Genomic DNA, 16,857 nt, shown 5'->3' with positions numbered 1-16,857 from the left:
GAGAGGGTAGGAGGAGGGGGGGAACCACTTTTTTTAAACCGCCCCGTGTAATCTCAAATCCCGCGAGATCTTGGAGGAGCGCAGAGACCAAGCCGGTACATCTCACAACGTCCCGTCAAGAAGTGGAGCAGAAATCAGTTTTATAGTCAATGAACAAGATGGACGCTGCTGGTCTGTGCGCCAAGTTTTTTGTTCTTTTTTACCAGAGACTTTTAACAAGGATAACAACGTGCGGAAATAGATCGTAGCCAGATTACCCTAGGGTTAAAATAGTTTAAAGATCAACTATTGATGGCCTACAGGCCTAATTTTAAAGGTGCACTATGTAGTTTTGGGAAATATATTTCAATTAAAGGAGAAACATCTTCACTGAAAGTTTTGTTATTGCGGCCTTAACAAAGTAAATTAACAAACTCTCTTCATTTCATGACTGGATAAACAAACTTATCTTAAAGGACAGCACATATACTTTGTTTATACTTGGAAGACCCTGCCAACTTTACTAGCCTCAAACAGTGTTTTGAGGACCTTATTTTTCCTCAAGAACAGCTTATCTATTCAGTCAAGGAAGTTATAAATATTTCTGAGTTTGGATTATTACCTCATTAATGTTGTAAATAATACAATTCTGGGTTTTAATTTATTCTCCAAAACTAGATGGTGCCGCTTTCAGATCAGTTTGTTTATAAATTATAAATTTCATAAATGACTAAACAAGTTGTTCTCAGAGGTCTCCAGAACCCTGTTTGTCCATTTAATTTGTTATGGCATAAAAAATCACAACACAATTTCATATGTTTTGCTTTGCTTATATGTGGCGGACCCTGCCACCTTTCTAGCTTCAAACAGTGTTCTGCAGACCTTAATTTCCTCTGAGAACCTTTCCTCTGAATGATTTACACTGCACCAATGATGTTTGACCGGTTTTAACAGACACCTGCCGACCAGTCATACAGGAGTATTTCTCAGATATTTATGCAGAATCATCAATCCTGTCAAGCATTGGTGTCCAGGAACAAACTTAACAAACCTCTACTGGGCTTTAAACTGTGCTGTAGGTCAAGCCATTTGTCAGGCTGCCTAAGCTTTAAGTAGACTTTTAATCCTATTTCTCTTTGACCTAATGAAGGGTAACGGCAGCCTCACGCCTGCTGCACAGTGTAACCTTGTCCCTCAACTAAACGTGTGGCCTAAACCAACAAGCCACAGGCTACACAACCTGTTATTCTCTGATGGTTTGAATGTATGTCTTTATTTCCTCTCTCAGGTGAGGAAAAATAAGATGTTTCAGAATGTATGTATTTGTCCTGCATTGATCTTTGGAGACAGAAAACCCAAGATTCCCACAAAGATTCTCTGTTTATATATCAATGTTGAAGATCAGCACGGCAAAATGTGCGGGCGAGTGCTTTCGGCCCGCTGGTGCCCCGCCACATGCAGCTTGTGCCCTTTTAAAGTCTTTCAAACAAAAAGAAGACACAAGCTCGACGCAAGGGTCTAAATTTAATCTGTGCTGACCTAAAAAATCAAGTAATAACAACCTTCAAAGCTGAAGAGAGGACACGGATGAATTGTGCCTGGTTTATTTCAGCTGCTGTGCATTATTAACAGTATTATTTACTTATCTGAGTGTATCTAGAGTGCTGAAGACTTCAGTTGTTTTTTGTTTTTTTTTGTTTTTTATTTCCCCCCCTTACCTAACAATGAATAGCAATGAAATATCTTCATCTTTAAATACAAACAACATTCAATCCGTCTTTTGGTTCATGCGAAATCCAAAAATTCTGTCATAATTACATTTTAAATCAATGAAAGTTGCTCCACTTTCTGAAGGTGTGTTTAGGCTCTGTCAAATCAAAAATGGAGAAACTGCTATAAAAGCCGTCAGCAGATTTGGCAATGTCAGCCACTACTTCCTACTGAAATTTCAAGGAATGTCTTACACACCTTCATGAATACAACTTTGGTGAATCTATGAACTTTAATCCACCCTGAGGTTGATAGTTATGCTTCAGAGTGAAATATCTCTACACTTATTGGATGAATTTGGTCATTCAAGGTCCCTCAAGGATACATTCTTAGACAAGAGTGGTGATTCAGGCTTTTCCTCGAGTATCATCAGCAGGTAGAGTTTAACACAGTTAGCACAAATGAATAGTGCAGCATATGATTTCACTTGTGTTGCTGGGTCAAAGAAAGGTCCACTTTTTGCGTGTCACCATCAAATTAAAAGCACATGCGTGATTTTATACGGATGCAAAGCATATTAAAACTACAGTAAATACCTTTTAATAAAGTTGAATGAAAGATTTAAAATACTTTTTACATCTTACACATGGATGCATATGGGGTTTCGACATAAAACACTTGTTAAAACATGTTTTTATGTTGGTATTATTTTATATATATTAACTTTAATAATTTTCTGTCCCAAGCTGACCACAGGATCAGTCAGTGGCTCTATACCATCACATTTCAGATTAAATACAATCTGGTGATGTCATTATTAACTACTAATTAATTACACTACATGGTCCTGGTTCCCTCTGTTACATGATCCCCCTCTGCTGGCCGGGATGTGTCGCTGTGGCTGATGCTTGGCCTCCTGCTTTTATAGGTGAGCTGATTAGGAATAACCAGTAAGAGGGAGTATGGCACTGAGCTCTGTCTCTCTCTCTCTCTTTGTCTCTCTCTCTCTCTCTCTCTCTCTCTCTCTTTCTCTCTCTCTCTCTCTGTCTCTCTCTGTCTCTCCATCCCACCTGACCAGAGAAGCAGTCAGTCAGCCTGGATGCTGGCTGTGGTTTTATGTCTTGTTCTATGTTTATCTGATTGGTGCGGTAATCTAGGTTTCATGGCTTCGTTTCAGTTTTCAGTTCAGGGTTAGCCCTAACGGCCCTGGTGCGCTGGTCAGGGAGGCTGCCCTTCTTTTGATTCTTTTGGTCATCATTGTGCCTGCAGAGAAACTTCTGATAACCAAACTTACAAAAGAGTTTGACAAAAGGCACATTTGTAGCTGCTGACAAAACTTAACTGAAATGGTGTACGCCAAGCAACACGGCAGCTTACACCACAGAGGAACTACTTGATCTTTCACACAGGACAGAACAGACAGTCTTTTTCTTACTGAAAAAAATCTGCACTACAAGTACTATCAATTAAGGACTGTTGTTCTACTTTACAGTTACACTTTATACATCAAATTATATGCAACCAAAAACTTTCCACTCAAATAAAAGTTTAGAACATGACCACACATTTGATTTTTGTTTTTTTAATGTTTGTATTGCTGTCTAAAGAAGTTGAGAATGACAATTTTTTTTTTTACAAATGATGATTTTGTTCATGTTCCATCCTCCAGGTTGTAAATGTGTCCATTTACATTGGGTCATGCAACAACATGTAAGTGTTGTTAAGGATTAAGACTTGTTTTCTCTGGAAAAAAAAGGTCTTTTTTTTTTCTTAAAACAGTTTGTTAAGCGTTTGTCGAGAATTGATCTGTAGACGAAGAGTCTGCGGTCATCTTCATAGCTATGTGAGGCCTTACTTAGGATGATTTGAGCTTAATGCAAGTTTAGGCATCATCCACTGGGTGGCGCTTGAGACTGAACAAACCCCTGCTGGCTCGGGACAACAGGGTAAGATGAGTCACTTATTACATTTGATGATTTTACAGCAATATAAAAATGTATCTGCTTCTAACAATCGTCACCATGCACTTGCTTTAAGTGTTCCAAAGTATATAATTAGGACACTAGCAGGTTGAATGGGGAAATGTTGCATCTGCACTGCATGCGTCATGTAAATAATGGTGTTCGCCGATGTGGAATTCTGTCTCCTCCTGTTTAATGTGTACATGAATCACTTTTCAGCTTTCCTGTTGGAAGCTGTCTCGTCAGTCATCTGATGTTTGTAATCATTACTTCATACAGTGCTGGGCTGCAGCAATTACCGAAAGCGTGATCACAGTACAGCCAAGATCATGATATCATATCTAATGCCAAAAAAGTTTTTCCTGTTTCTCACTTGTTTGATGCTCCCCTTATGTCATGTAAGGAAATGAGGCCTCTGTGTTCTGTATATGTATAATGTGTCTTTATATAGAGCATTCTGTACATCCATGTATACAGCTCACCTGTCGTAGTATAAGGAGACTCCCAGCTATGCAATGAGGTTGCTGCTTCAGGTTCCCAGATTGCACAGTGGAAGTCAACCGTTTGTTGCTCCACTTTCTACATGTGACCTCTGATGTGATGCTGTATGTGTCGCTTGGATGAGTCTGAGAACAGAATTTTAAAGAGGCTTTAACGAGCCCCAGGAAGAGCAGCTCTCAGTGCACATCCAGGCTTAGAAAACACTGGCATGACCGTTTCCTTGTGAACTGTTCTTAAATTGAAAGATGAATTGCTGTGGTTTTATATTGTTTATTTGATGGGTGTTTTTTTATTTATTTATTTTATTTCTGTGGACCCTCTACAAGTCCAAAATAAAGTCTGAAGGTACAGTCTGGGCAGTTAATTTTCAAAACAAGTCTTATTACAAGATCAGCATAAAATTATGAGGTTATGGTTTTTATTGTTTGATTTTTTTTTTTGTCAATCACATAATTTGTTGCCCATAAAGTTAAACACTTCACAACACACCACAGCAAGGGCAAGCCCTGTTTTTAGTATAATTAAAACAACAACCAGTGTTGGGGAGTAACGAATTACATGTAACGACGTTACGTAATTTAATTACAAAATGTACGTAATTGTAATCCGTTACATTACTGGGAGAAAATATGTAATTAAATTACAGTTGCTTTTGGAAATTTCAATGATTACAACTTAAGTTACATTTGAAAAATCACAGCAAAAGCTCGGATTTATGAAATAGTTTTTCGCCCCTCCTGGATTCATGTTTGTTTTTAGTTTTTTTCATATCAATATCCTCCTTCCAAAACTGACGCTTGTGATTGGCTCTCTCTGGTCATGTACCATTCGACTCAACCGACAAACCGTACGGCGGCAGTCAGACTCAGCAGCAACAGTGTCGGCGGCGCACAAGATGTTCCTGTGCTGGAAACACAGAAAACACTTCATACAGACAGAAGCCAGGCTTCCCTGTATACAAAGGTGGCTCTCTGTTAACCCGGCTAGATCACCATGGTAACTTATGCTTAGCTCATAACCTGGTCCCGACCAGGTTCTGTTCAGAGTTTAATCATAAAATCGGCTCTAAAAGCGCCGCTGTTTCACTATTTAACTCATTTACAGCTGGCGTCACCTTTCCTTTGAAAGTCCAGTGGAGCTGGATCAGAACATTTGTACGGAGGGAGAGATCGCGCTGACCCGCTGCTGTTTACTTTCTCTCTGAGCGTCTCTACAGATGTTCAGCTGAGGGGATACGCTGCTCAGCTGATGATCCGACTCGCGTCAGGAGGTCATTTATTAGGCTGTAGCCTGTTTACTTTATATACAGTCAGTCACCACTGAAAGAAGTTGTGCGCTCGCAGCAGGACAGATAATTTAACTTAATGTGGCCATGAATAAATGAATAGTTTCGCCTGTTATGTGTTGCCCAAACGCAGTAAATCTTGAGTAGGTCTTCTCTGTTTTCTCACATTTAAAAAGGTCTTTGTACAGAGACAACATGAGATTTGCTTGTAGCTACAGCACCTAAAAAACCCACTGTAACCTATTTTCATACGCACACCAGCCTCGCGTTCAATAAAACACACACTGGCATTTTATAATTGCGATCAGTGAAATATATGAAAACAATCTAAAACACAGTTTAAAACAACAGTTGTTGTTGCTCTAAAGCTTCATATTTAAAAGCAGCTCAATGTAGAGCTGTCAGAAATTAAAATCAGCCTCCTCTTGTCATATTTGCAGCAACACTGTTGCTTCAGGCTGTGATCAGGCTTTTTATATCGCTCATACTCTCTCCATTAAAACAACCTGCTCCTCTTGGCTGAAATCAGCCCGTTGTTGCTCCATTTAGTGAGGAAGTGAGCCTACTTCAGTACAGGCCGAAGGTCAGACTCATAATATATGGTTCAACCTTTGAACTGAAAGGTTTATCACACTATAGGTCTTAAAATGTGAAAATTCTAAATTAAGAAAAGTAATCAAAATGTAATCAAATGTAATTAGTTACATTACTTTGAGAAAGTAATTGAAATAGTTACACTACTATTACATTTTCAACAGGGTAACTTGTAATTGTAACCAATTACATTTCCAAAGTAATCTTCCCAACACTGACAACAACCATGATAATAACAGCAAAAATTTTACTACTACTTAAAATGTTATCAATAACATAGACCAACAATGATAAAATATGAATAATAATAAACTCTGAACTCTAAAAATACAAAAAATAAATAAATAAACTCTCATCCAGAACCTTTCTATTCTAAAATGTGCAGTAAAATGCAATAAAACTTAAAGTGCAATGAAATGAACAAAAATAAAGTTGAGGACTCCAATACAACCCTCACCGTCGTCTCACCTCTACTCGAAGACAGGCCACACATGAATGCACAAATCTCATCAACTCCTGTTTTCGACTCTACTACGTGGTAGATCATGGAGCCTCTAGTTGATTTTTGTAGCCAGCAACCCACCTGTCCAGCGCTTGACCTCAAGCAACCCCTCTGCACTCAGCCCGCTATTCCACCTGCACTATTACCTGACTGTCTGTAAATACACTTATTTAAACCTCTCCCAGTCTGGTTGTCCACTTTTTGGTCTTGAAAGACTATTACGCAATTGTCACACATTAGGTGATAAAACGTGAGTGAGCCGACGGGCATTCACTCGATGGAGAGCGCTCCGATGTTGTGTCAAAGTCTGTTCCCCCGTTGATATGTGTTTCCTCTCATCTACAGGACTTCAGACAGTTCAAAAATGGCATTCTTTCTATTAGATCAGTGAGTAACAAAACATGCCTACTTATCAATAGAACCGGCTGTTTTATTCTGTCTTTTCATGTCATTGGACTGGTTTCTGGGTCAAACTAAGGACCTACCAGTTATTTTTTTGCTCCATACAGTAGCCAGGCCATTAGTCGTCGTCATGTTACCAACGCTGTCTTTGCAACAACAGCGACAACAGCAATGTTAAAGGGAAACACCAGGAGAGGGTAAGTTGAAAAGTTGTTTTCATTAACTTTCAACCACTGAACACATATCCATCAATCTCTTTGTCCCACCCTTTTAAGTGGACAGTGAATGTTCACAGTGTTGTTTCGTTTGAGGTGTATTTTGCATATGTTGATTTGTAATAAAGTTACAAGAAAAACAATAAGACTGTGGAGCCCAGTCACATAACTGCATAATGCATCCAAGCAAAAGGTTAAAGAAGCTGGAGGGCTGTTGCTTCCTCGCTTTTTTCCTTGTAACATTGCTTGTCTAGCTCAGCCTTCCCATCACTGTGGGAGTTTCACACTCCTCCAAGGACCAGTAACCAAAGAACTGAAGATGTCACGGGGCTTTCTATCTTTCTGTCTCACATCTGTCTTTATATATTTTCTTGTGACATTTCCTGTGAGCTCCCTCCCCTGTTTTCTCTTCCTGTATTGCTCAGTGGTATGTCAGCTTGAATGGATGTCTGTGTCTGAGTTGTTGGCGGCACAGCTGTAATTACCAGCAGGTTAAAAAAAACCTTGTCTATGAGGTTCCAGGTGCAGCCAATCACCTGTGAGGGTCTGTGCACCTGTGCGGATGTTGAAATGAAGGAGAGGGAGACTGTAGGCAAAAACTATTTGTTTTACCTCACTACACTAACAGACGATGGCAGCCTTTGTAAATGCACAAGTCAGTGATATTAAGTTGAATAGAGTATATCAGTTCATTTGTTCAGTTATGAATATGTTTTAAATGTAACCTGAGCAAATCCATGTGGAGCCTACTAAGTAATTGTAAATATTTGCCCTCAATACTGTACTTTCATGTCCTGTTTACAAGACCATCAGTTCACAAATCTTGTCTAATTTAGTCTCCTATTAGATAGATATTTATTGGCATTGTGCGTTGTAGAACGAAATTGAGATGCAACTCCTTATTAGTGCAAATTATAGATAAAAACATAAAAACATTAATACCAGGATAAAAATAGATAAATAAAAAACATAAATACCAAGCACACACCTCACATACACCATGTCATACCCGTTACATATAGTTTTCTACCAAATGCATGGTGAAAATATTTTTTTTATTTGTTATATCGCCATGGTTCTGAATTAAGGCTTTTTTTTATCATCAGCCCGTCTCCTTAAGCAAGGTTCCATCAAGAAAAATGAAAATATTAGGGACACAGAGATTCATATGTAAGTGACATTCAACGTTATATGGGAGTGATACACATTATTGTAAGTGTTAACGTTAAACGTTCGCTAGGTCTCAACAAGAAGAATGCTGAACTGAAGCAGACGTAGTAAAAAAACCACACTGCACAAGTCCTGCATTCAAATTACTACACAGGGTTGCGGCATTTTACTGGTTTCATGATGTAACATGGTATGAACATTTATGGTTATATTACAATGTACATTTACTTACGTTGTTGAAGTTCTATGTTCTATATAAAAATAAATCATTTGGAGTGTAAGCTCTGATTTTCAGAGTCGTTTTTCGTCAACTGTGCGTCCAACTTCATGTGGGTTGCTAAGCATAGGTGAGCCCAGGTGTGAATGGTCGTTGAGCTGTCTGGGGAGAGAACTCAGCACTGCATTGTAGGTTTGTGAAGAATAATGTCTTAGGCCCCCTCCTCTGCTCAAAGATGGTCGTTCTGGTTTGACACCTCTGTCAAACAGGATTCCATTAGAATTCCTTTAGAAAGAAGGGTAAAATAATCCATCTCTGTCAAACTGTAACGACCGTCTTTGAACAGAGGACTGGGTCTAAGACATTAGTCTTCACCCACCCACAATGCTGCTCTGAGTTCTCTCCCCAGACATTTGGACTTTGTTCTTGAAGTGTATACTGGAAGAAAAAACTTCCTCCTCTAATTTCTTTTTCTCATCCCAGGCCCTAATACTCTTCTGTGGTTATCCTTTATGACTTCATTTTTCTGAGTTTCACCTGTAGTGCAAAGTGTTGGTTACCTCTCTCTCACTGATTGGTCAGGTCTTGGAGGCCGCCGAGTGACAGGTGGTTAACAGGGCTGCTCAACAGACGATACATTATTCCGGAGCTGACACATAGGGACAAACAACCATTCAACCTAATATCTAATTCAGTGATTCTTAACCATAGGGCCGCAAGCGCCACCTAGAGGGCCGCAAAAAACTTTCAGTTTTGCACCTGTGGGCCGCGAGGGCCGCGGGACTGCATAGGTTATTTCAGTTTTTCTCAATTGCTAAAACACAATTTCTGAAACTTTGCTTCATTTTCTGAAAACATCAAACACAAAACCTCAGCTTCAAGCACTGTTTACAAAACCACTGACTCCTCATGCAAAATGAAACATTTGCCTGAAAACAGATTTACCTGTGCTCAAAACCAAACACTGCTTTCAAATCATAAACAAAGCAATCAGAATGATATACACTATCAAGCAGTCAGTAAACAATACACCAAAAAATAGAAAACACATCGTTCAAAACATATAGTTCTCAGGGAGAAGTACATTTTTAATCTCAAAACAAATTTGATATTTTTCCGTCATTGTCTTTTGATGAATGAAAACATGTTCTAGTAGCTCAAAATTAATCAGAAATTATACTCTGCTTTGCTCTTTGCAATTTTTTTTGTTCCTCCTCCTCCTTGCACCCCTATTTTTACAGCACTGTATCCTGCATCTCACAAACTTGTCCTTTGTTTCTGTGATACTGTAATTCTTGTTTTTTGTTGATATGAACCTGCAACCAGTCAAAATCTATTGAGCAGTCAGTACTGTAACCGAATGGAAAGCACAATGTTCAGAGCCAGACAATTTGTCTATTGTACAGTATACAGCCCACAATGCACTGTACTACAGTATACAATACCAAAATCAAAGGAGTAAACATGTGATCAATGTGCTTCTTCTTGTCTTTGGGCTGGGTCAGGCCAGAGCACTTCGTCGACATCACAAGCAATTTTTCCCTCCTGAGGCAACGGGGGAAAAGAAGCCTCTTTTGTGCCGTATCCAGCCCTGACATGGTTCCTCACCTATATTACAGGCTAAATCCATGGCTTGCAGAAGATTTACCTGTTTGCTCTCTGAACTGGCTTATATTGGTTGTGTCACATGATTTGAAACAAGTGAAATCAATTTTGAGTGGTTGTGTTTACAGTTTTTCTCAATTGTTTACACACAAAAACTGGTACTTGAGACACAATGACCACAACATGTAACTCATGCACCAACCCCCTAACCCAATTCTGCTAAACTACAAGCACAATTCCTGTTTTACACTCAAATTACAGTTCTAAAACACACTTTTTTCAAAACACTGCACACAATTCTCTGCATTTGGCACAATTTTGATAAAGACAATCTCTTGTTTTCACAATGAGCACACTGTCATTCAAAATTCTATGTCAATTGCCCTACTATGTGTACTGACTCATCACATGGGCAAACACCTGGACACCCTACACGACAACACACTCATTCCACCAGAGCAGCTCAGGTACACTGTCATTTGGGACAACGTACGTTTCCACTGGGCTGCTCTGATTCGTAACTGGTTCACTGCCCACCCATGCTTTATAGTTGTTTATCTCCCTCCATATTCTCCATTCCTCCATTTTTTTTGTCTGCCTGAAGATGGAAAGTGTATGACCGAAATCCACAAATGTGTATACCCCTTCTCCAAGCTATGGAAGACGCATGTAGATATATAGCAGTTGGTGCTTTTCATGGCTGGATTCACCATGCTAGGTGATGTTTCTCTTGCTGCTTGGCCAGGGAAAACATTGCTTGTGATGTGGATGAGGTGCTGTGGCCAGATCGAAACAGAGGAGACCATGCTGCACAGTTTTTTTTAGTTTTTTTTTTTTTTACTTTAACTGTGTACAGTAAATTCTACTGTTGTTTTGTATGTAGACCATATATTGTTGTGCACTTTGTGTTGGTTGGGATGTACACTGTGTACATTGTGTTTGTGGGAAAAATGAAATATATCTATTACTGTGTATTTGTGTGTTCTGAGTATAAAAACAATATTCTCAAATATTTTACAACACACTTATGTATGTACTGACTGTAGTAAGTGTAACTGAACAAAAAAGGCCTAAGTCATTATGATGAAAGAAGAAGAAGTGTTTTCGATTCATCATAGTGTTTTACACTGAGCACATCAGTGTTCAACTGGTTCTTATAAATGTCTATTCATTTGATGGTTTGTGTGTGTCATTTGAAAACAAAACTTTTGAGAAGAAATAATATTGTTTTGAATGTAAAGTTTCATTTTGCAGGAGAATTGAGGGGTTTTGCCCGTTGTGTGTGTGATTTTTGATTTGTGTGTAGAGTTCTGAGAGCATGAGGCATGCTTTCAGAAAATGTGTGTAAACAATCGAGAAAAACTGTAAAGCCCTCAGACCGGAGGAGTGCAATTTTCGGACAGTGAGCGCTGATGTCGCAAAGACTCATGGGAGCGAATTCTTAAGTGTTGATGAGACTGTTGTTGTTGTGATGTGTTTCGGTTTGATGCTTCCTGTACATGTTCTGACTGTTGTTGTCTCCTGTTGTGTTCTGAGGATGTTTGATGTTGAATTGGCATAGACAGTGATTTTGCAGTGTGCCACCATGGCCAAGTATGATAGGGCGGGCGGTTATATTTATGAAACGTTTCAAGTTTAAGCTATGAGTTAATATGTGGCTATTGTGTATTACCACATCGGCAATTCGGGACCTGTGACAAAATACAGTAACTGTCTGCTGAGATTTGCTTCTGATAAAATTTTGAGAGTCTATACATGTGTTGTGTCAACAAGCGATTCTGCCCTGGCATCCAGTTCTAGTGTCTAAGTGTTAGTGCTTCTGAATTTCCTGTGATGTTGACCAAAAATGTCAGCTTTTGTTCTTTAAAAGATAAAACTTGACTTGAGAGGCGTATTTGTATGTGAATTTTTTGTAGGCTATTATATTTTGTTTCATATACACCATATGTTGATTTATTTAACGCTGAGTTAAATGAGTATAATGAGTATAAGTAGTTGCTAAAGCTACTTTTTTTAGCAATAGTTTTACAAACCACATTTCTCGAGGAGTAGAAATTTGTTAAAACTACTGCCAGGCTGAACTACATGTAGGTTTACAAGCTACGCTTGCAAAGTAGCTTCCCCACTGCATACAGTGTTAATATTTAATGGGCCCCGGGCCACTCTGCACTGAAAAAATTGGGCCTCAAGGTCGAAAAGGTTAAGAACCCCTGCAGTTAACAGGAAAAGTGTTAATATCAAGAGGATAGAAAAAAGGCGTGCAAAGGACAAAACAACAGTCAGAGTGTGAAAACTGAAAGAGGACCACTTCTTCAAAGAAGACTCACAAGAACAACGCCTTTCTCAAGTCAGTCTGAAGGTTGGTAAAACTCTAATCTCGCTGTACAAATACACACTGGGTGCATTGATTTAAGCTTTAATTAAGTCTTTAGTTTTTTATTACATTGTGTATTTTCTTCTTTCCACATACAATGCTTAGACTTTTCCTAAACTTTATCTGTTCTCTTTTATAATTATTTCAATAAAAGGTTAAACTAAATGATATACTTTATTTCAATCAAACAAATCTACACAATACGTATTCAATAATTTGTGTTTAAAACTGTGATTGTGGTGATGTGATCTTTTTTACCTCTCTCCACTAAATCTCAAGTAGATTCATGTCTTTTGATTTATTCTGATACCGCAAATTACTCAGAACTGAGACGACTCTCGTGTTATTATATTTCTGTTGGTCAATTCTGACTACATTACTTTTTCTATTGTTCGCACACTGTTTTGTTGCTGTGCCAAATTGAATTTCTCCTATGTGGATCATTGAAGGTTCATCTTATCTTAAAAACACAACATCTTACTCTGGAAAAAAGCCTTATTGCTGTATTATATATAACTATCATATATTGTAATATATGTATAACCCTACCAGAATTTTTAACTTTAAATATCTTCCCCATTTCACATCAAGTGGGGGAAAAAATCTAGTTGAATTTTGTGTCATTTGGCCTCAAAAATCATCAAATAAAACAGAATGCCCTGTATGCCATGTAAATTATTACAATCAACCAAATACGTAATGGTTATTATTTTATATATGGTGTTTTATGAATGGGACGCATAGATTAGAACTGTTTTGTACTTCAATGTGTCAATATCATGTATATTTTATGTGGCATGTAGGATATATTATTACATGAGAAGGGATCTCAGTGCTGATGGGAGATCCACGTCCATCTTCAACCTTCTACACACACTGTGGAGATTTGTTGCTGTGTTGTGCACTATTGTTCTGTTTGACCGTGACACAGTCGTGTCTCATACGAAAAGGTGTATAAACACTGGTCTTTGCTACAGCAGGTGTCTCAAGTACAACATTTTGTCATGTTCACACACACGCACTCACACCGACTTACAAAGAGAAAACATTACATAGATGAAGCAATTTAATTATGCTGCAATCCGTAATTGTTATTTCCATTACAATATTACAAACAAGTGCTGTGTAGCCTAAACTTATGTATCTTATAGAAGACTGGAAAGAAATATATAATAAGACACTTTCTCAGAATAATAAGAAACTTCCTGAAATTGACTTATTCACTAAAGTAATAACTTAGTATTGCAAAATAATGTCTAAAAATAATGACCAGCGGCATGTCATGACAGATCACATTCACATCAATTGCATTTTTAGATTCCCGTATAGATATCGGATCATTTCTGAAAGTTAATTACTGTATTTTCATCTTTACTCGAAAGAGAATTGTCCTTTCTGCCTATTTTTTTCCTGGTTTTCAGTTGAGCATCAGTTTATTCATTGTAAATTAAAATAGGGATAAATTATATGATGACAGTTCTGCCAGATCTTTTGCAAGTGCAGGGAATTGAGAGTCAGAGAGTGTTCTGACGTATTGTATCTCAACATGGTACTCCAGCTGCAGTATGTCGAACAAAAAAGACCTGCAGAGAATAGTGAGAGGAGCTGAGAGGGTCATCGGAGTTTCCTCCCCTCTCTCCATGAACTCTTACAAAGCCGCTGCAGGAGCAGAGCACTGAACATCATCAGGGACGCCTCCCACCCTCTCCACATATTGCTTGAACTGCTTGCATCAGGAAAACAGTTCCAGAGTCATAAAGGCTGAACTACCAGACTTATCAACAGCTTCCTTCCACAAGCTGTTAGATTGATGAACTGCTGATCTGGAGCATGTGATGCACTTCACGAACCCTTAGTCATAGTTTTAGTTTTAAATGATTATATATATATAATTTTAAGGTGTGGTGGCTTTTATTTTGCCGTGGCGGTGTGCCACATTCAATTACATGTAGGGGAGACCCTGATATGTGTATGTATATATATATATATTTATATATATATATATATATATATATATATATATATATAGTGTGTGTTAATTATTGTCTTCTGTTATTGATCCCGGAGAAACGTAATCTCATTTTTGTTGTGCTACTTTGTTGGTACAACAAAATGACAATAAAGATTTGATTGATTGCTTGATTGAAATTGTAGTAATTTCAGCATACATCCTCAGCATTGAGGTAAAATGCACCTTTATGACCCCAAATTCCTTTACTAAACCGAGATCCTTCAGAAATGTGCCCTCAATAATACAGCAGGGATTTTTTATTTTTCAGTGACATGATTGCACATTATGTGACTTTCATCTTTATTTTTCTCTTCATGCAGAATTGAAAATGTCAGAGAAACAAACCTGGTTTTCTAACCTGAAGACTGAATTTGAGAACAGCCCTCTTGTGTCCAGAGCGGCCTTGGGCCTCATCCTGACTGCCTGTGAGAAGGTAACGGATGAGGAGTTCGCTTGCCCCTGCATGTCAGAGTGGAATGCGCCATTTGCAGCAGCATTTTTTGTTGTTCCAGCAGTTCTGATCTTTGTGCTGATGAACATGCGATGTTGCAAGAGTAATAAGTGGAAAAAAAATCTGCTTTTCGGCTTTATCGATGCACTGGTGTGGGTCGCCCTGGTGTTCATGGATGGCAACTACTTTGTGTGTGCCATGACAACCTGGTCAGGGGAGTTCATGACTGATGTTGAAGGTGCTCCTCAGACATGGTGCAAGCCCGACAACGAAACCCTAACAAAAGAGCTGATGATGCTGTCCCAACGATGGTATTCTCTTTCTCAGGTAAGGAAAAATCTGAGGTCTCTAAAAACAGTTTGGCAATTTGTCAGGAATTGATCAGCAAAAAGACGTAGAGTCATGCCAGCAGCTCTGTGAGTTTTTATTTAGCATAGCAGTGCTTTCAGCTAAAGCCGGGGTCGGTAGGACTGTAGAATCCACCATGAGCAAGCTAAATTTTTAAGGTATAGAACTGACAAAAATCCCATCCCCTCCCTTCAGAGCCACATAAATGTGCGCCCGCCCTGTAGTTCTTTCTGGCCAGCTGGGCGATGTGTTTGCGTAGTCCGTGTGCTTTATGCTAACATTAGCACTGTTTGGCTCAGGGGCTTTTTCTTTTGTGCTAATGTCAGCCAAAGTCGGTCAGATTTATCCTCAAGGGACTGTCACTGTCTTTACAAAAATTCATGGTTGTTGAGACACATCAGTGGTAGACTGACCAAACGACATACCTGCCAACATCATTCCTTAAAGGTTTTGGATAACCAATTTTTGTTTTCACTTGTCTTTTTCTGTTTTTGTTCTTTGATCATTCGTTTAGGGCATTGGACTGTGGTTCATCATGTTCATCGCTGTGCTGTTGGGAATATATCAGTTCTGCAAAAAAGTAGAAGGAGAGCAAGAGCAAACCCAAGAAGGATGTGAATTAACCGCCCAGGACCAGAAAGTTTAAAGAGAAAACGGACACAACTTCAACTACACCGTCCTCCAAAATTAAATCATGTTAGTATTGACATGTGTTTTCCCTTGTACAATACAAGGAATGTACATTAAACACTGTAGCGTTCACTATCACTTTGCTGCTTTTTGACAGTTCCCAAGAACAGAATGACCTTTTTTGTTCCTTTATTTGGCAGCAATTTTTCACACACACACACACACACATGCACGTGCGTGCGCGCACACACACACACACACACACACACACACACACAGTGTTAGATACGCACAGGATTTACATGACTTGACCATCAGTGACAAAACTCTCAGTTCAGTGCAGCTCAGGATATCCTCTCAACTCAAACCAACCCATCCTGTTGTTTTGTATCAGACAGGGTTTTCTTTTCACTGCTGGTTCAGCAACTTTGTAACCTTGTTTTCTCAGTTCTAGTTTGTTGTGACAGTTGGTTCAGCATAATGAACCTTTCTATACTCTACTACATGAACACACACATATCTGAATCTATGATTTCGTTTTAACAAAAGTGATTATAAATTGGAATGAAAGAGACATGCCAACCGAATATTACATTCTCCCAAACACAGACTTTTACTCTATAATTCACATTTAACAACAATCTAAATAAAAATAAGAGAGTCACCAAAATGCATTATAATTGTATCTATCAGTGGTAATTGACTTGAAGTTTATCACATCTAAACTTAAGCCCCAATTTACACTTACATGTAACTAGCAAGACTTGCACTGTTTTGACATTAAATTAATTCATATCAGAGCTTTTTATCCATTTCTGCAGGAAAAGGTAATCCAGCTTTTAAGATCTACTACAGTGTTTGTTATTTTCTAAGATTACAAGTTTTGTACACAGTCATTAAAG

The 16,857-nt window shown here is 38.5% G+C and overlaps 1 protein-coding gene across 1 annotated transcript; it reads left to right on the top strand.

The window, feature by feature from the left end:
- The first annotated feature begins 12,424 nt into the window (after nucleotides 1-12,424).
- On the top strand, nucleotides 12,425-16,160 carry LOC115586221 (calcium homeostasis modulator protein 6-like). The gene is made up of 3 exons (XM_030425058.1): nucleotides 12,425-12,500; nucleotides 14,847-15,304; nucleotides 15,840-16,160. The coding sequence occupies exons 2-3, from the start codon at nucleotides 14,855-14,857 to the stop codon at nucleotides 15,969-15,971; spliced, it is 582 nt and encodes a 193-aa protein (XP_030280918.1). The 5' UTR covers nucleotides 12,425-12,500; nucleotides 14,847-14,854; the 3' UTR covers nucleotides 15,972-16,160.
- The last annotated feature ends 697 nt before the right edge of the window (nucleotides 16,161-16,857 follow it).

The sequence above is a fragment of the Sparus aurata genome, chromosome 8, assembly GCF_900880675.1.
Source record: "Sparus aurata chromosome 8, fSpaAur1.1, whole genome shotgun sequence".
In the NCBI taxonomy this organism is placed as follows: Eukaryota; Metazoa; Chordata; class Actinopteri; order Spariformes; family Sparidae; genus Sparus; species Sparus aurata.
Note: the sequence above shows the minus strand (reverse complement) of the source record. Positions and strands in the feature narration are given on the sequence as shown.